Raw genomic sequence first — 19810 nt, 5'->3', positions numbered from 1 at the left:
GTTTTGCAATACTAGAATATTTTAACTACAGAAGGGGAAAGCAAATTCATAAGGGTAATAAATCTTTGCAGAATTGATGTGAGCATATGAATACAGGAAGCTTGTTTAAAAGAGGAGTTTGTGTTTTAGTTAAAGGAATCCACAGACTGTTTTCTATTCTTACAAAGGAACAGAAAACATTCATTGGAATGGCAGGCTGAGTAATGATCAGGTAGTTTCTGTCCTTCTGCTTTGATTAAGTGCAATTGATGAAAACCATCATTAAAAGTGTGATTTGTCAAGAATATATTTTTTCTTTTTAGGAAAGTCATTGCTAGTATTAGTCTCAACTATTCAAATACACATTATTTTTTTTTATCCATTTCAAGGCTATCCTTTCTGAAAGTTGTTTACATTGTGCTTTCATTCTACCACTTAAAATAGCTTAGAAGTAGGATTTCATGTGAGCAGCTTGCTAACATTCAGTGATAAGAATAACATTGCTCTTGATCTTAAAGAGCATTTTAGTTATTTTAATGTTGTATGCAAGAAAAGGCTTCAACTGTGAATCCTTTTGTATTTTGGTATTTCAAGATGGTGTATTGATAAGGGGAGTGAAACTTGTCTGTGTTAGGTTTGTTAGAAGATGGTGCGTCTGTGCTGCTCAGTTAAGGCTATTAGTTAAGTGTTTAATAGTTTAACCTGGTCTAAAATGCTAAACCATTTAATGGTTTAATGGTCTAAAATGCTTTAATTCTATTCTTCAGGATATCTGATTTTTTTTTTTCCCCACACACCCCTCTTGGATTTATAGGAGCTTCTAGGAAGACTGATTACAGATACATAGCACTTTCTTGTTCCCAGAAACAAATAGTTAAAAACAAAGACTTTCATAATGCTCCTAACTTAATAGGTTAGTGAAAGCAAGGCCTCCTTTTTCTTTTTAGTGCTGTGTCTTTTTTATGTCCATTCACATCACTTACACTTTTGGGATCCTAAGTCAGTAGTCTTGCTCTCATGACCTGTGAGCATGCAAGCGCACAAATCCAACACACTTAGAAATGTAGCTACACGTATTCCTGTAAATGAACATCAAGGGTATACTATGTCTAGTTCTGTTCCCCTGCTCTTTTGTGATGTTTGAAGACTGTTATTTTAAGATCACATCAAATGTTTTGTTATTGTTCATCTCTTCAGATTATGGAATGAAGAGAGAAATGCAAAGAGTTAAAGGTCTGGTCTGAAGTAACTTCTCCTTTCTAGTGAAGAAAAGACCCTACTATTTGCAACTATTGCAACACAGCTTAGAGACAGCTAAACTTGCACATATGTTTGATAATCAAAGGGGGTTTTTTTAATTCTTTTTGGAAACCGGTGATTGCTTTGCTGGAGGGTTAATTATGTTCTTGTTAACTGCAGTGGCTTGGCAGCAGGAGAAGATAATGGACAGAGAGGATATATGCTGACATTTGTCATCGCTTACCTTCGGGTAGGTCACATTTTGTCTGCCTGCTGAAACTTCTGTTAATTAATAAAACAAAGCATAGAGATGTCTCTTTGAAGATGCTTTCTCTGAAATCTAAATGCAGGTTGCCTTGGATGATATCTCAGACTTCTCCCAGAGGTTGTATCTCTTCCATTTCTGACTAGTGTTTACTTATGGAACTTCATCTGCAAAACACCATAAAAACATTAGTTTATGCACTTGTTAAGAAAATAGTTTCTAATAAAGGGTGGAGAAAATTAGATTGAAGAATCCACTAGCAGTTGCTAAATAAACCAGATCAGACGTATAAATCTACAGGTTGAATGTAATTGGAAGCTGTGAGAGTACTTGAAATACTTGTGCTCACTCAGCTCTTAGTTGTCTTTGGACATCTGCTTATGGTTGTGGTTCGAATCAGAATTCCAGGACAAATGGACCTTTAGTCTGAACTGCTGCAGCTGTTCTTATGAATTTTAGTCTTATTGTTTAAGAGAGATTTTTTTTTTAGAATACTATGCACATCCTGAGTGCTAGATTTTATTTGGCTTTTATAGTCAGGGACAAATCACTGAATTTCCCTTTATTTCAGCAGGCTATATGTAAAATGGGCAAAATGTTTGTCTTTCTTCTACCTAGATAGGCATTACATTCCAAATAGATATTTCTACTAGGTATTATATTGCTTAGCACAGTGGAGCTCTTGGCTTGATGCTATAGTGATGCAAATATTTGATTAGTGTAGGCATACTGACAGTCTGACAAGTTGTCTCACTATAGCCATGACATCAAAATGATTGTCATCTGTGTCTTCAGAGAGCTACCCTATTTCCATAATTATAAACTAATGTCACTGGGACAGATGGATGTTTTTGCTAGTTAGACTTTCTGTTTTTCTCATACAAACTAACTGAAGTTGCTCAACAGTTAGCTGTGTAGCATACACTGGAATCCCAGATGTTGATGCTGAATGTTACTGATAATTTCCTTTCTCTATTTATTAGGACTTGGGCCTGGATTACTATGTAATAGGAGAATCATTTGAGACATCTGTTCCCTGGGATAGGTAAACTGTGATTATTCTTTAGAATTGCTTAAAACTTGTACTTTATTTCATTCAAATTATTCCTAGCTCATGCTTGCTCATGGGGAAACTTAATTTAATTTAGGCCTTATGTGTATTGGAGGCTCCCTGATGTGCCTCAAGTCTTGCACCTGTGTGTTCTTGCTAAAGTTGCTAGTAAATTACATATCAGGATTTTGTAAATGCAGTGTAGGCAAGCATTCAGTAGTATTTCTACTTAGAAATGTAACAAATACATTAGCTTACTGTAACAAATTCAGGACTTGAAATTGCCTGGTTTAGGAAGCTGGAAAATGGTGATAACTGTATTATGTGATGAGCAGCCACATGTGTGGGATAGCAGTGTATTACAAACAGAGAAGTTTGTAGTGAAGATCAAAAAAATTATTTAAATATATTTAAACTAAGTTTTTTCTTTCCCCAGTAATGCAGGGAAATGAAAGAACTGAAAAGATAACTTTTGCCCAAGATAAATCTTTTTCCTAAGCTTATTTTATGTGTTAGCTATGGTTGAGAAACACTTGACCACAACAGATTTTAATATATTAAATCATTTGGATGCTTGTGTCCATTTGGTAAGCCAGAAACCTCTTATGCAGGATCTAAAGTGATTTGAATCAAAGCTTTACAGTATTTAATGCAAAGTGGAAAGTGTGCAAAGTGTGATGACTTAAGCTGGCAAGTCTGTATTCTTGCTATTGAATTTAGTGGCAGTGGTAAGTTCCAGCCTCTGCTTTGAAGATTGGCATAGTATCTTAAATGTGTGGCAGAAATTTGAGGACAATTTTAAAGCAAAATTGCTCTTTATTTTACTTTAGCTTTATAGATCTTGAAGTATGCTAACTGCTTAGTCACAAAATTTGTTTTGCCTCTCCCTCATTTCAGGAGAGAATGACTTTTTATTTAAGAATTTAAGAAAATATTTGAAATTGTCCTCACCAAAGCAAATGCTTTGTAAAACTCTTTCTACTTGACTCACAAGAACTGTGTAATTTTCCATAAATCAGTCAGTTACCCTGTTCCTGACTAGTTGAAGATAGTTGAATAAAATATTTAGCTTTACTTGCTTATGCACTAAATGGATAAATTTCTCTTGTGTATTACTTCTGTCAATCTGCGAAGTAGTTTTAAATCTGTAAAATGTCTTAATCTGAATTGTATAGTATAGCACTGCAGACCTTCGTGGGAGAGCATACAACTAAAGAAATGGTCATTTGAAAAACAGTGACTTCTTCCAATTGTTTTAGCACTTTGGATGCACCTGGGTCTGCCCTGGCAGAAAAAAAATAATAATAAAAGCAAAACAGGTATGGCTTATGGCAAGGTTTAATAGCTCATTGCCATATTAGAGCTATTAACATTTCAAGCTGGCAAACTAGTGCGCAGCTGGAGTATCTCCAGTTTTGGTCTTGCAACATACCGAAGGTACGGTATTAACAGAGTATACAAAGCCTTAGAGTTCTCAAGCTTTCTACTGTGAGCTGTATTTGTCAGCTACTTTGCCAAAAAATTGAGGCTGTTCTGCTGAGAAAGTAAGTAAAGACATACAGAAGTAGGTAACCTCCATTTTCTGTTGAACACTTTTGACTCCTAGCCCTTATGGGAAAGAGCTTTCATTACATACTTTGCTTCAGAGTAAACATGCTATTCAGGAGAAGTACAGAAAAAGCAATTCTAGTGAAGTCACGATGATGAGGACTATTTTACTCTTAGAATAAAATCCTAAGCTACCTAAAAATGGTTCTAGAAGGTAATCTTCTATTTTATTAGATTATACTTTTTAAAAAAGATTACTGAAGCTGAAGTTGGTTTTTTTAGGAAGTTGTATAAAATCATATACTAAGGTTTTATATTTTAATGTGTTTTCTGTTACAGGGTTTTGGACCTTTGTAGGAATGTAAAGGAAAGGATAGTAAGAGAATGCAAAGAAAAGGGTGTTCAGTTTGCTCCTCTTTCCACCTGCAGGTAAGCCATGCAACAACTTAAATAATAATTTTTCTTGAATCTTTGGTTAGTAAGAGAACTAAGGAAGAGGTCATTATACTTGCTAGCTAGTAAGTAAAGTGCATCTATTAATGTTATTACAAACACTAGTAATCTTGACCTTCCTCTTTAACCTGCAAGTGGATTACATGTAAGAGTGAGTAATTTAAGGGATTAGTAGCACTTCATTAGTCTTGACACTTACTCTTGCTTATATGCATGAAAGTCAAGTGTAATGACTGAAGAGCTTCAACTCTCAGTCATAGCATTAAGTCACTCATGAAGTATGAGCAAAAAGGATACAAAACTATTTAAAAAAAAAAAAAGATGCTACCCTTTTAAATAAGTAACCTCACGAATTGTGTAATGTCACATAGTGGCTGGCTTAGTACCATAAAGCTTTGTTTGTAATGCAGTTCTCTTCAACAGGGTGACACAGACCTATGATGCAGGTGCATGTGTCTACTTCTACTTTGCCTTTAACTACAGAGGAATTAGTGATCCTATTCACGTCTATGAACAAATTGAGGTAACATATATAAGAACAATAGTTAAAGGGGAGAAGGTGATGTCCCGTAATAATATGTGAACCCATTGGCCAAGCTAACTGAATTTTGCAGGGAAGATCTCAAAGGTCTGTTTGTAAAGCTTTGATTGTTAGCAGCTGGGGAAAGAGGTGCACACTAACAGTGCACCAAGTAGAGGAAAGACTGCAAGGTGACCATTTTTAGACATCGGTACATGAACAGTTGTGACTAAAGTGTGGGAAAGCTTGAACTGGATTTTGTTCCAGGATGGCAGAAACTAGCAACCACAAAACCCAAACCCATGGGAAACAAGACTTCCTTAGTTTTACCAGGTATTTTAAAGACTAATTGAGTATTAAGTGAAAGAAGTAGCTTTGGTCTTGATAGTTCTATTATTTACATACTTTATTAATAGTGCTGCATGTAGCAAATAATGTAAGGGCCTCTTTCATGCTATTTCAGAGAATTAACTGCTGTGGTTATTTCTATTTAGGCCTATATAAGTGCTGGTCTAAGTCTGCTGTGTTAGGCCAGTTGTAAGCTGCTTTGACACGTACCAAAAAGCTCTGGAATAACTCTCTGCTTTAACACTTTCAGCTGGTGAAACACTGTACTTACCTAGTTAAGGATATTAGTTCCCCCTGTTACCTTGAAGATGTAATACTTAGATGTAGAAGGACTATGGCCAAACTGCTTTTCATCCTACCTCTTGGTTCATATGCTAAACCTTCAGCACCAGAAAATTGCTAATAGGACTGTGGAGAAATAGTCTATATTTATAACTAGGATATCATTCTTATGCTTATTCTTTAGAAATTTCTCTTGAATGTGGCAAGCAGATGTAAAGTTTTATTTACAAGTTCTGAGGCTTCTGTGCTGTTGAATCTAGGGCATTGGAGAATGTAATACTTGAGTGCTTATTTAATGAAACTTTATTAATACTTAGATATTACTGTTATTGGAGTTAGATAGCAGTGTGATCATGTGGATGCATGTGTTCCATTGTAGGTGACTAAATTTAACCTAACAAAGTGAGTTTGCCAACCAAGTATATGCACTCTGTGGCAGAGTGAAAAAATCTCTAACTGCGTAGTTATGGTTATATACATTATTACTAAAAAAAGTACACTTTTTTGAAAAAACATTTAGTGCTTGTGCTTAGGAAAGCTTTCTTTGTTTACAACCTTCTAAGCTGTCTAACTATTCATAATCAGAGCTGGATAGGAAAGAAGATTCTAGAGCTTGAAAGTGTTAAAATATTTCTTAATATAAAAATGTAAATTTTGTTTTCTGCCACAAACTTCACCCAGGAAAGGGTTGTCAGTTGTAAAGTACCTCACTTCCTTGGCTAGAATCTTGGAGATCAGGGTCTAAACTCTGGTCTGAATAAGGATCTTGAATCACACTGGGGAGCCCGTTTTCAAACTTCTTTATTGCGATTTCTTTTTCAGTAGGCACTTAATCATCTTCCAGATGAGCATCCCAGCCACTAGACTATTTTAGTTTCGACAAGGGGGAAGTGATCCAGAATATTCCATTCTGGAATAATAGATTTGTTGTAACAGATGCCATTTTAAATGTCTTGGCTTTGATAATGTTTATTTGGAAAATCCCCGCTTACATGTATCTGCAGACTTGAACAAAAATGTTTACCTGTATTATGTACCCTAACTACTTCTGAAACTTTTCATACGCCTGTGTAAATGAGTACAATGGGAAGCATTTCACTAAAACACCTTGTGCATTTGCTGTTGAATGAATACCTTATCTTTCCAATTTAGAGGGCTGCTAGAGAAGAAATACTTGCCAATGGAGGAAGTCTGTCACATCACCATGGAGGTAATGTTCTCAGTCTAATATTAGTCTCTTTGATACTGCTAGATATTCATGAGTACATAACACAGTTTGTAAAAGAACTTTGAAAAGTATTTCACAGGCATTAACTGAAATTACTGGGGGGGGCAGGGAATCTCCTGTCATTCTTTCTAGAAACTTCTCACCCGTTTGCCAGACTTTCAGGGGCAGTGTCCCTAGACCTGGTTTGCTTGATGTCAAGTCACACAATGTGGTGTATTTATGAGCACCAGCTTCAAACTTTGGATAGGAAGTCTACAGGCTGTCTGAAAACCTGAACATGTAATTGATCAGTTTGTCTTAAGCACCTTCTACTGAACCTTGTGCAGAGATACATTCAATTACAAAGACTCAAATGAGTTTTTCCACAGTTTTAGGACAGTTTAGTGTCCCTTGTGGCTAGGTGAATGCTGTTAGCCCTAATTCCAGAGCACTTAGTGAAAGTATCTGCATAAAAGAGCTAGTGACTTTAAACTGGGCTATGTTGCAATCTACCATTTCTTGCATAATTAATGTTATGTAAGTATTGATATTACTGGCTTGCTGTCTGCTAACTTCTGATTATTCAGTTTCTTCTCTTGGAGTTTGGGAATTACTTGTCCTGAGTTACTAGCCTCTTTGCAAGCTATTTTGCTCTTTAATATCAAGAACCAATGTCATGTATAAGTGATACTTCATATACCTGATGCTTTACATATGCTTTTCCCACATATTCAGATAGGACACATGCAATCAGATTAGGCTATGTAATGCTGTAAACTTGGATGTCAGGAAGACTTGTGAAATCGGTTTGATTTTGTGTAGCTAGCTTCTTTAAACTGGTTAACGCATTTCTTCTCTCTACTGTCTTGGGGCATTGTCTGGCCACAGAAATAAGAGCAAAGAGGAAGAATTCTAATGGTTTAAAACTAGGTAAAAATTCTGTAATTCTAAGCTCTGTGTGGGGAAGACTGAAGGGCAGAAACCGTGCTTTAAAACATGTTGGTGACTTCCTGGACTTGAAACTTCTAGCTAGGGCTGTTTTCAGGCATCTAGCTTTGTGACAAAAACTGAAATGGACTCTGCTTTAGCAGAGTATTGAAATCTCAGAGTATTTCAATATCAGGGTATTGAAAGATGTCTTGGTGATGATAACATGAGTGAAAACAGTTTCAATATTTTGTTTAATGTGCTCTTCTTGTCCTCTGATTAAATCTTGAATACGGTGGTATAGTGGACCGGTCAATTCTCGCACATGCAATGTGGAATTACCCCCTTGATGTACTATTGTGCTCTCCCCTGCTGTGGCAGCTGTATTTTACTGTGACTAGCATTTTGTCCATTAACTTGCATGCAGCTAGAGCTTGTCACATGTTTGGATGTATTTGCCCTCACCATATGAAACCTTGCTTACAGCATATGTTGAACAAGAAAAAAAAAAATTATGTAGCATTTTCAAACCCTTGCACACTTGAACTTTCTGACTCCACAGATATGGAAAACTTGGTCTCTGTTAGACTTCTTATGCTCTTGTTGTATGTATGACTGCCTCTTATACTGATAAATATTTTCTGCTTTGAGGTTTTTTGTCTGGCGGTTCATTGTGTATGATATTAAAGATCCATTTTTTCCAGTGCTTAGTAGATGTGCTGCTGAGAATTAGCCTAATAGTATCAGTTCTATTTACTGACCTTCAGGTCTTGTCACTCTTAGCATTGCTAAGACTGGTCTATTGTGTGGGGTAAAAAAAATACTGGTGCAATTTCTTTTAGTATTTGTCATGTAATTGTGATTAATAACAGTTGTTTTCACTATCTGGAAACAGACAGGCTGGTTTGTCTGCCTACAATCACACTGTGATAAATGGAGCTATTTTAACTCTGGTTTTGTGTATCAAAGAAAACAGATGTAGTCTGGGACTTGAGGCTATAGGAAATACAAAGCCTGCTTAAGTCAATCTTCATACACTCCTTGACTGAAGAAGTGGTCATATATGACAGTTTGAGATGTGTAAAGCTCTAAATTACTTTACATCTGGGGAAGTACTAACTGTAGGTAGACACATAGCTACAATCTACAGTGAGAACTGAAATCATGATACTTCTAACTTGATGAAGAGTAACTTCAGAAAGACTTTACTTTGGATTTTATTTTAATCTCAGTATCTCTTCTCTCCTCCCCTCCCTCCAGGCTAATGAAAAATATTGTAACTTTTAGGCAAGACTCACTAAAGGTAGCAATACTGTGAGAAGATCCCCCTGATGACTTTTGAGACTTAAAACTTGTAAGAAGCATAACTTTTATTTGTTAATGGATTACATTAAAGATCACAACTTGCAATATGTAAGAACAACAACATTCCAAAAAAGAAATTGCAGAAGTGTATCAATACCAGCCTTTACAGCAAGTATCTCATGGACACAAGAAGCTGTAGCACAGCCAGACATATACATCTGTGTAATTAATTTATCCTTTCAATGTAACAATTACTTGTATTTTGGGGTAGAATATTTGGATTTCTTGTTTTTATAAATCTGGATATCATTTCCATGGTACTGCAACTTAAATGACTTTGTCCTTTTCAATCAAGTTGTCCTTTTTTGAAGTCTTTCTCACTCTTGACTTTTAAATACTAAATCTAATTGGTAAGTGTCAGGAATGGTTTTCCTACTTTAATGTTAGTGTTTAACACTTGATGATGTTTCTGGATTATGTAATGAACAGAATTTATATTTAGGAAGAATCTGAGCCATATGCGTTGCTATAAAAATACACCCAAAATACATAGCTGATCAGATAGGCTTTTCTTATGCAGGGGGAATTCAGCCATTCTCCAGTGCATCAGAAAGTGATCCTTATAGAAGAGGTTATCAGATTTTTTTTTAATGATCCTGACAGTCTTGTCTAAATGTGGTAGGTCTGTTTCTCACTAAATTTCTGAACAAACTGCTGAAAAGCTTCTTAGTGGTTTTAAAGTAGTTTTTAATGTGTGACTTTGAAGTGGTTTCTTATGCCTTCTTTGTCCCTTTTAACTAATACTATGACATAATTTGTGACTTAGTAAAAGTTTTTGAAAGGTATTCAGGAATTAGATATCCTAGTTGTAGCATTCCTTGTCTTCATTTCGTACATGAGATTTTACAGTCTTGATTATAGTTTTTTACCTTGCCTTGACTATGTCCTACACTTAGAAAGGGATAGTGCACATCTTTGAACACAGCTTTGATCCTTCTGCTTTTCTGGCCAGTGAGTATCTTTAGATTTGAGTGTCATGTAAATAAGCGTTGCTAGAGCCACAGTTAGAAACTGTGCATTTAAAAAGCATTCTAGCATTCTAGAAACTTAGCATTTAAAAAGCAGTGTTAGGAATGACAATTTCATGTAGATACAACTTAGGTTTAGGTAAGTGATCCTTCTAATCACTTAGGGCAAGCCCTAAAACCACCCATATGATATGTCACACCTTGCATTCTTGAATTCCTGTTTCACAACGTATATGCTTTTTTTGTATACATAAAATAAGATGTGCTGAGGAAGTATCAGTAGGTACGACTGGTATATAAATACAACTATAACCCCTTTGGGGTCCAGCATCAGAAGGGAGCTGGCTGGATTTGGGCCTGATTCTTTCTGTATTACCAAGCTAAGCACCCATGTAAAACTAAGGAACAGTCTAAAAATTAATGATAGATTTTTTTTTTCCTTTGCAGTGAATGTTCTAACTAAAACTGGTTACTTAAGGAAACAATTATCAGCTTGTGGGTTTGAGGAAAATAGCCCCATTTAGCCACTTAACATAATAGAACTAATTTTCTTCCACTTTCTAGACAGATTGACTAGAATAAAGGTTAATGTAGCCCAGGCTCCACACGTTTAGGTATAGTATCAATTTCCTGGCAGTTTATGTACGAAAACTAAAAAAACAAAAAAACAAGCCAAAAACTAAAAAAAAAAAAACAAAAAACAAAAACAAAAAACCCCAACAAACCCCTCAAAACCCCACACCTTATTTGCATTCAGTTGCATGTTTGACATTGCAATTCATTGGCATCGTTAAGAGGCCGTGGCTTAAGCTATACACTGCAGTAATTAACCCCCACAAACTACAAAATCTGGAATTATAAAATTTCTTTATGCGGGGTGTTGAACACATTCTTTTCTCCTCTACACAGGAAAAGTATCTTCTTACCTTTAAGTTAAGCACTGGAGACTGATCATACTTTCATCTTAAAACTAGAGCTTGCTCTACTGATTGGAATGAGTTTGAACTGTGACATGTGTCAGACACGGAGTAAGCTTATTATATTATTTCACATAACACAGTTATATTTTCCTCTTTGGTCTGTTGAAAGTCTTAATACAATAGTCATCTTCAGTGCCTTTTGCACCAAATAACTGCAAAGGACTTTCTGGTTCATCAACACAGAACTTGAAAGTACTTAAGTTTTTTAGATATCAAGGGAAAATGTGCAAGATGTTATGGTGATGGTAAGTATTAATTATGTAGTAGACTTCAGGTACACTGGTCCAAGATACTGCAGTAGTGCTGGAGTATTAGATTAGATTAATGCACTGACCTCTCCCAGTATTGCAGCATTCTGTCTGGAAGAGTAATAACCTATTAAGCAATTCGTAAGAGCAGAGATGCTTTCTGTAGAGACAACCAGCTTTAGGAAGAGCATGCAACAGCTGGGAGAGCCCATCCTTCTTATGACCTGTTACTGCTTCTCCTTTTGCAGAGCTATTGTTCTGCAATAACTGCCTCTTTAAGTTGAAAGGGGTGGGGCAGAGGAAGTCTAGGGCCATGTGCAGTGCCACTAGAGCCTATTTCCACTAGGACCACACGCTGCTATAAATCTGTTCTGCATTGGTGTAGAGTTATTCCTGGGATCCATCAGCTACACTAAAACTTTCCTTGCAAGGCTGTTCATGTGTGCCCAAGTACTTCATATTCCAAAAGTGAGAAAACCAATTGCTGCCTGCTGGCTGTTAGCTCCATCCTTAGCAACCAGATTTTTTGCAGCCATCCAGATGCATTTTCAAATATGAGCAAGTGTAGCTTTTATGAGCCAGGAGAACTGTACTCCCATTTTATCTTCTTTGTGGCCAGCAGGTATGTGCTAATGCGCTTCCCTCTGAAAAACCATGCACATGGGAAACTCTTGTCACTTTTGGCAGTGAATGTAATGTCAGTGCATGTTTGCTTGGTTGGTTTTTTCAAAGGGTGGGTTCTACAGGAGCAGCATAGAGTATGGTTGCACTTCATCAAAGTGTATTTTATTCCCTAACAGATTAAAAGGGCAACTTTTCTAATGAAACCAGCTAAGGTCTGGACCAGCACGTATCAAACCGGGAAGAAGTTACTTATCCAGCTCACATGTTTTTCTTTCATACATGGACTACAATGGTGATAAAACTTGAAAATACTGCAAATATAAATTGGTGTTGGTCTGTCTTTGAGAGTTGCTACTGAACAAACTTCTTGACTTTCTGATTTGAAGTACTTTGTGTGAAGTAGACACTCTGTCATGCTAGGGTGTTTGTACTCTTATGTAATAGGCTGGGCTTCAGATTGAAGACTTTTGGCTTCCTAGCAGTAAATGTTTTAAGGCATTAGACTGCTCAGCACACTCCAGGAACAGGGCACTTGCCACTTGTAAAACTTGAAAACTAATTCTGTCGCACTTCATCTTGGATAATTAAGATGCAAGATTAGGTGTCTTCAGAGGAAGAAGATGCAAGAAGGAAGGAAGGGCTGTGTTTGTTTCCAATTGGGGCAACAAGGGTTGTGTGTAATGGTGTGTATAGCTGAGTTGACAAGCAGTGACTTGTTAAGCTACTACAAATTAATTGTACAATGTTATGCTGATTTGAGAACCTTATTAAGAGAACCTTATTAATAATGTTATGATGTAGCATATAGAATCAGGTAAGTTTGATCTCAGTTTTTAATTGAGAAAAGTATACTGGGCTGAGAGCCCCTAAGTGGTAGATGCTTGGATAAAATCTGGTTCTGTGTGCTCTCATGTCAGTTCTATATAAATGGCATCATCTAGGTCTAAAACTAAACGGTCTACTTTCTCTAGACTAGAAACGGAAAGGTGGTTTTCTCTAGTCCATTATAAGTTCAGGCTTAACTGAGACCTTTTATTGTTAAGGGAAGTTAAAGCTTCCTTGAGCCCAAAGCTTCTTTGGCTAGGCTTAGAGTGGAGTTAAGCACCTTTGCCACTTGGAATTATTTTTACATTCATGGTAATATCTTTTACTATTATGGCATTTTCTTCCTCCTTTTCCCTTCTCATCCTTGAAGCTAATTGGATGGTCCTATGAAGGAGGAACAGAATACTTACAGGGCAGCACTAGCCTGAAGTGAAGCAAATACAAACATTGCTTTTCTAAGTGGTGCTCTCATCTGCGCAGAGCCTTTCCTTCACTTGGTCTATTTTCCATTTAATCAGATGGACCAGCTTACATTTCTAAGAGCAAGATTGCTTCAGTGCTTTTTAATTCTAATGTGAAAACCTGAGTAGCTGAAAAATCCATGTATATCTTATTGACATGAAGAGTAGGAGCAGAAGCTTAACCTACTGTTATTAAGGGGTTAAAGTCTTTTCATTGAACATGTTGGTGAAGGACTGCTGGTAACTGTAGTACAGCTTTTTTCTTTCCAGTTCACTAATCAAATGTATGTTAGATTTATTATTGCAAAAGTATAAACCATAGAAAATTTGACAAGATAGATGTGTAAATTATCACTTTGACAGAACTAATGATGCACTCCAAGCACCTTCTGTTTTCCAGCACTTGGTGAGCGACTTCATTAAATATGCAATGACTGTTTGGTGCTGCTCAGACAGTAGTTCAGTTCCTTGTGGAATTGCATTATTACTGGAGGTGTAAAAGAGGCAGGCATACTAGCTGTTGGGCATCCTGCTGAGATTCTAATGTGCTCCATCTTGTTGGAGCAGTTGTTTGCAGTCTTTTCAGGACAATTACATCCATAACCACAGGACACATACACTGAAACTATATTACAGATAACAGTTGAGAATGGTAATGACTGTTCTTCAGCTGCTTGTGTGAGTGACTTGAGGTGATGGTCAAGCCACATCCATGATTCTTTTTTTGTAGTAGTACTATTAAAGTATCCCCAGATAAAATTCAACTACATCAACTTGCTCAGACCGTCAAGTTGTAGTGATGGTGTATTTACAGATGTTTTTTTTTTTTCTTGAGCTGGGCTGCGAAATACAACCACAGTTCATACCACATGACAAATTCTTTCGTCCTTCAGTTATGATCTTTGCTCTTGGCATGCATGCTGCTAATAGTTGTTTTCTAGCAAACTGCAAATTTCATTCTTTCTCACATTATTTGCCTTTTCAGTTGGCATTGTGACTAGCTCATATTCCTTAAGGTATAAACAAATATACTGTGTTCTCCAGAGGTGTCCCTGTAATTTGTTATTCTGATGACAGTTTGATGGTTACCCTGAGAACAGGGCACAAAAGATGGCTTGAATTTAGCTTCAGATATTCTTAAAGCATCTGTCTCTCAAACCTTTACTATATCACATCATACTGACAAATGGATTGTATTTCAGGCTGACAAGTTAAATGCTATAGTGTGTTTAATGAAAAAATGTCCTTTATTTTGAATGATCTGTTAAATCAGAGTTGATGACTTGGTAATTAGTATGTGAACACTCGGCCATTTAGCAGACTATTGTGATACTAGTGAAATGAGTTCTTAAATGGCTGGTGTTTCAGTTTTGCTTTATATTTGGTATATGTTGTGAATATCCATTTTTACATGGGAAACTAAGCTCTTGTGTAATGGTATGAGCAATTACCAGCCCATGTAAAAGCTTTTGAATGAAATAAGGTATATTGTTGATTTAAAACTAGGCTTTAAGCCTCTCCTTAGGAAAAAATTGTTTTCTATTTAAACCAGTTCTGTTTTAAGTTTGTTTGATTATTGAGTTATGTTTTTACTTTAAAGCAATCAAGAGGTGTGGGGTTCTGCTTTTTAGTAACTCCTCTTCAGTTTCCTACTTAAAATGAGTTTGGTTGCTTTTTAAAACTTACTACCAATTCCCTATTTTAATAGAACATGTGATTTCAGCCTAAGCTTCATCTAAATTTCATAGTTTCTAAAGAAAGTAGACAGTGTGGAACACAGTCTTCCTCTGGGAGTATGCTGAGCTTAATGAGCTTGATAGTCTGGTGGGCTCAATAAATCAAATAAAGCAAAACATTTCTCATTTTTGAATAAAAGCATTTATCACACCGTGTTTATTCATTCAGGGTCACAAGATTGATTGGCTCCTAGAATCCTGCCATATATTGAAACACTTTGTTATTGTTTTTCCAGTAGGCAAACTGCGGAAGCGCTGGATGAAGGAGAGCATCTCTGATGTTGGCCTGGGAATGCTGAGATCTGTTAAAGAATATGTGGACCCCAATAACATCTTTGGAAACAAAAATCTTTTATAAAGCCCTGCACAACATGATGTACTAAAACTTCTTCAAAATTACTGTTGAAATTCCTCCACTTCATTGTATTGATATCCCAGTAATCAAATATAACATAGACTAAACTTTAAAAACTAGTAACTTACATTGATTTTTTTTTTTTTTTTGCCACCCCCTTCTCCCTCCCCCCCAGTAATGTGTAAACATCACTGTTAATGTTTGTGGATTTTTACTTACAATGCTCTTAAACTCTTAAACAACCCACTGGGCACAAAGTGTATTACCAACCAGGAAATGCAAATTTGGTTTTCCAAGTTTGGTTAGGCAACACAGCTGATAGTATTTGCAATGCTGGATACTGCCAGATGTTTCTTACTAAAGCATCCCCTGCAAGGAGAACAAAGACTGACAACAGTGTTTTCTACAGAAGCAGCTGTTCAACCCAGCCTCTTGCTAAAGAGAAAGCTGCTAGGAGACAGATGAGAGAACACCAAGGAGTACTTCACTGTGCTGAAGGATTAAGTATGTAACAGACTTGCAACCAGCTAATACTTAAAGTACAAATGTAGACTTTGATCAAAAGAGACGATGTAAGTCAAACTACTTCTAAACTCAGTAGTCTCCCACTGTAGCACTATTGGAAAATCTTACACAATTGAGCTGTTCTGAGTTGTATTTGCATTGCTGGGATAATCTTAAATTAATCTTAGGTCAGTCACTAAGTTTTGTACAAAGGACATTACTCACTGTATGTTAAAAACAGGTTTGTAACAAAACTTTGCCTTCATCTGTACTTCAGTCCTAGTGTGTATGGTTTTTGCTCCTGTTTTGTTTGTTTTGCAGAGATGCAAAATATCTTTTTCAGTAAAAAAAACAATGTTTTGGCTATTCAAATGAAACTGCCCAGCACTGTCTTTTGAAACAGTCTCAACAGTTTAATAAAACACTTAAATGTGTCATCCTGAAAGTGAGATTTCCCATTTTGGTTTTGTACAGTTTCCTATGGCCTTTATGAATCATTTATTTACTTCACTTGTAGCCACAATTTTAATTGTCCATTTAACTTTAAGAAAATGAAATATTTTCTTGATCGGTATCATATGAGAGTAAGCATTTTTACATTGAAACTTGAATCTCAATCAGTAAAACAAACTAAAAGTGTTTGTCAATACTCATGATCCATTTTTAAGGTGGGTTCTTTTCTTAAAGCAAATTATCCAACTTTTTGATAATTAATGCATATGATTGCATAGGATAGAAAAATACAGACTATCCTTTGAGGACACTGTCTCTCTAGCCAACTGCTTCACAGCTCTGCAGTGTCAGTTTGGACATCTTTTGTATTGGTAGTGCCTAATGAGGAGAAAAAGATAAAATTGCATTTTTGTTTTTAAACTATTTTAGAATACTGTCTAGTTAGCTCTCAATTTTGGTAATATACCAAAAAGAGTATAAAATGCTTGAAAAATACTGCATATCACACAACTTTGAACTTGTTTAAAGATCAGTTTCAATTCTATAATTAAAATGATCAAAAAACATGAACACTCAAAACATCACTTTAAAATGCATGCTGTCAAGGTACTTAAGGAAAACTTTATGATCTGCAGGTCATAAAACAGAATGTTAATGTGATATTTGCAATGCAGCTAGATTTATTTTGAATGGTCTTTGTTTCACAACATTTCAACATAAAAATCTACTCTCTTGTATTTTTGTTTTTGGCCCCCAGAGTTCACATTTCAGCAGCAACCAGAACAATAGGTGTAGTCTGTTTTAGGAAAGTTACTCTTTGCACTGTGGTTAAGTGTTCCTTAAGTACATAATGGTGTCTCAGCAAAGTGAATCTGTACATGTTTATGCAGGGGACTTCCTCATCTCACATGCTGCATGATGGTGAACTACATGGCCATAGCTGGCATCTTGCTGATGGCTTATATCGCTCTGAAATAGAGACCTTTCCAGGAGTTGGTAAATATGAAGAGTGAATATGAAGGGTGTTTATGTGCCTCAATGAAAGTATATGTCTAACTATGAAGAATCACTTTTGAAGGAAAGTATGTGAAGCCTTTTTGCAGAATGACGGCACAAACAGAACTAAAACAAGTAGTCATAGCTCAGTAATACTGGTCCCTTAAGATTTTGACTTAAAGTACTACACAGCTCTACAACATCCTTCCCAATTCTTAATTTTCTGACTATGGTTTCCCCATCCCTTTTTTATATTGAAATTACACAGGCAAAAACTCCTTATACTCCCTACTTCTAACCTTTAAATAGCCACTGGCTTCTGAAGTGATTTTAAAATGCAGTAAAGATTTTTACTGCATGTCAATTGTCCTATGGGAAGGTGAAATAACAGGCTATAAGGGTCCCAAAGCAACGTCACTGGATAGCTCTGAGGAAAAGATTAACCACAAAGGTAATGGATACTTTTTTTCTAATGGCCACCCTATTGCTGTCTTCCTAAATATTTTTCTATCTTATGAACTGGTCAGAGCTTAGTGAAACTGGAGTTGAAACACATGTATTACTGATTGTCTTTAAATTCACATTTAAACTCCTAATGAAAATAGAGAGAAGTATAATGCAAGTTCAGGAGACCTAGATACACACAGATCATTACCTATTTAAAAGAAATCTTCCCTTCTCTAATACTGAAGTCTTCCACCACTCTTCCTTCTGTAATCTCTACTTTCTTTCTAAAGACTTCAACTTCCCATAGCTGCAGCCCGTTCAGACATGAAGTTTGATCCATGCAGATCAGAAGTGTATCTTGGCATAACATGTTTTGTTTTCATTTGCTTGACTATTTTGGCCATATGTAAGTTACAAGCAGTTTTAATTAAGCTTGTTCTGACTTCCAATTACACAGCTTCTGCTCTCTTTGAGGGAGGAAAGGTGCAGAGTGAGTATGGCTTGACTGCGAAGTGCATTTACATTAGAGAGACTTTTTTATAAAAGTTTTGAGGGGAAAGAAGAAAATCTGTTAGAAATTGATCCAGAGTCTAAATCTTACAGTCAAAGAAAAACATGTCTCCTCTTGACTTGACTTACAGTATATTGGTTGAGTTAGAGATGTCGTCTTTGCCTTACAGCTGTGAACAGAGGCCAGGCCAAATAGTTCTTCTGTAGCAATGCTAATTAACTGAAACCAATTTCAAAGGCAGGGATACATTAGCACTGAAATCCGGAAAACACAAATTGCTTCTCAATCTTGGAAATGTATGTTTATCAAGGTTGTAATTTAACTTTCTGCAAATAAAGCCAAACAGTGTTTGTCATTTTAGTGTGAGAATAACTGTAAAACTTCAGTTGTAATGTTAAGAGATTATAGAACCTTATATTATTAATAAAAAGAAAATGGGCCTAAACAATTATGTGTTTTTGTGCTGAAGCTAAACAAAGATATTCTACTACCTTGTCATCTTTGGTTCATTTTAATTTGGTGGTGAACTCTTACCTAAGAAAAACTATTAGGAAGACTTTGGCACTTGCGGAGAGAAATGAGATTGAATTTGTAAATGTATGCTAATAGAAGCTCTGCTTTTGCATCCCATGTAAGGCAAAACGGGAAAATGAGAGAATGTCAGCAAAGGAAGGGCAAAACAACACCTGAACACCAGTCTACTCAGTCCAGAAATTTCACCTCCTCAGTATTCCCTGTTTGGGCAGCAAGGAGACCACGTTCAACTGCTCTTAGAAAGTTCTCTCGATACAATACAGGAGCATACCTTGTCTTAGCTTCCCCATGTTTCAAAGACCTGTTGTATTAAGCTATTGCAACAGGTATATATCCTGCTGTTGCACGCAAGTCTCATTTAAAACCTCCTTGTTACAGGTCCTGGAATCTGCTTGAAAGTTCTGTGTGCAAGAAGGTACCGCATGTGAGCAGAAGAGGTATTTCTCAGTTATCTGCATTGTTGCTATAAAGCCTTTATGCTTTTTAAGCTAAAATGGCTGAAATTGCATCTTGCTTGAAAGAGCTGTTGAATTGTCCTAAGTCGATGCAGTTTCTTCAACAAGTGTTCAAAAACTGCAGTCACAGTATGCAGGGAACAGGAGAAGTAATAACATGGTTTAATTTGTAGAACTATAACCATTTTTCAATATTATCCAAATTTTTTTGTGTGCTTGTTCACAGGAAGGAGAAAACTACCTGACAGTCAAGCATTTTATTTGTGTTTCCCTGCTATTAACAGCATTAAAATGCTGGTTTTGCTATTTTTACTTAGATCTAGATAGTCTCAATTTGAAGGAGATCTTAGATGTTGATATACTTGTCTCAGGATGACAACCAGATTCCATCAGTGTTCCCTTTGTTTAAAATAAGTTTTATAAAAAGTTGAACCTGAACTCACAGCTGTGTAAATACTATAGGTTCACTTTTTATGGTTTTGTAGTCCCAACACTGACTCTGAATTCCACATTACCGTTAACATAAAAT

At 36.2% G+C, this 19810-nt stretch overlaps 1 protein-coding gene across 1 annotated transcript in view; it reads left to right on the top strand.

Moving 5' to 3' along the window:
- The window catches only part of AGPS (alkylglycerone phosphate synthase), a 48380-nt gene extending 29648 nt beyond the window's left edge, over positions 1–18732 (top strand). Inside the window, exons 14-19 of the mRNA XM_009332431.1 lie at positions 1399–1468; positions 2467–2528; positions 4422–4511; positions 4959–5058; positions 6838–6895; positions 15263–18732. Of these exons, the coding sequence (XP_009330706.1) occupies positions 1399–1468; positions 2467–2528; positions 4422–4511; positions 4959–5058; positions 6838–6895; positions 15263–15384 (502 nt within the window). The 3' untranslated portion in view covers positions 15385–18732. The remainder of the gene's footprint in view (positions 1–1398; positions 1469–2466; positions 2529–4421; positions 4512–4958; positions 5059–6837; positions 6896–15262) is intronic.
- Positions 18733–19810: the final 1078 nt, after the last annotated feature.

This window comes from Pygoscelis adeliae, unplaced genomic scaffold (assembly GCF_000699105.1).
Source record: "Pygoscelis adeliae isolate BGI_AS28 unplaced genomic scaffold, ASM69910v1 Scaffold160, whole genome shotgun sequence".
NCBI lineage: Eukaryota > Metazoa > Chordata > Aves > Sphenisciformes > Spheniscidae > Pygoscelis > Pygoscelis adeliae.
This window is presented reverse-complemented; position numbering and strand designations above follow the sequence as displayed.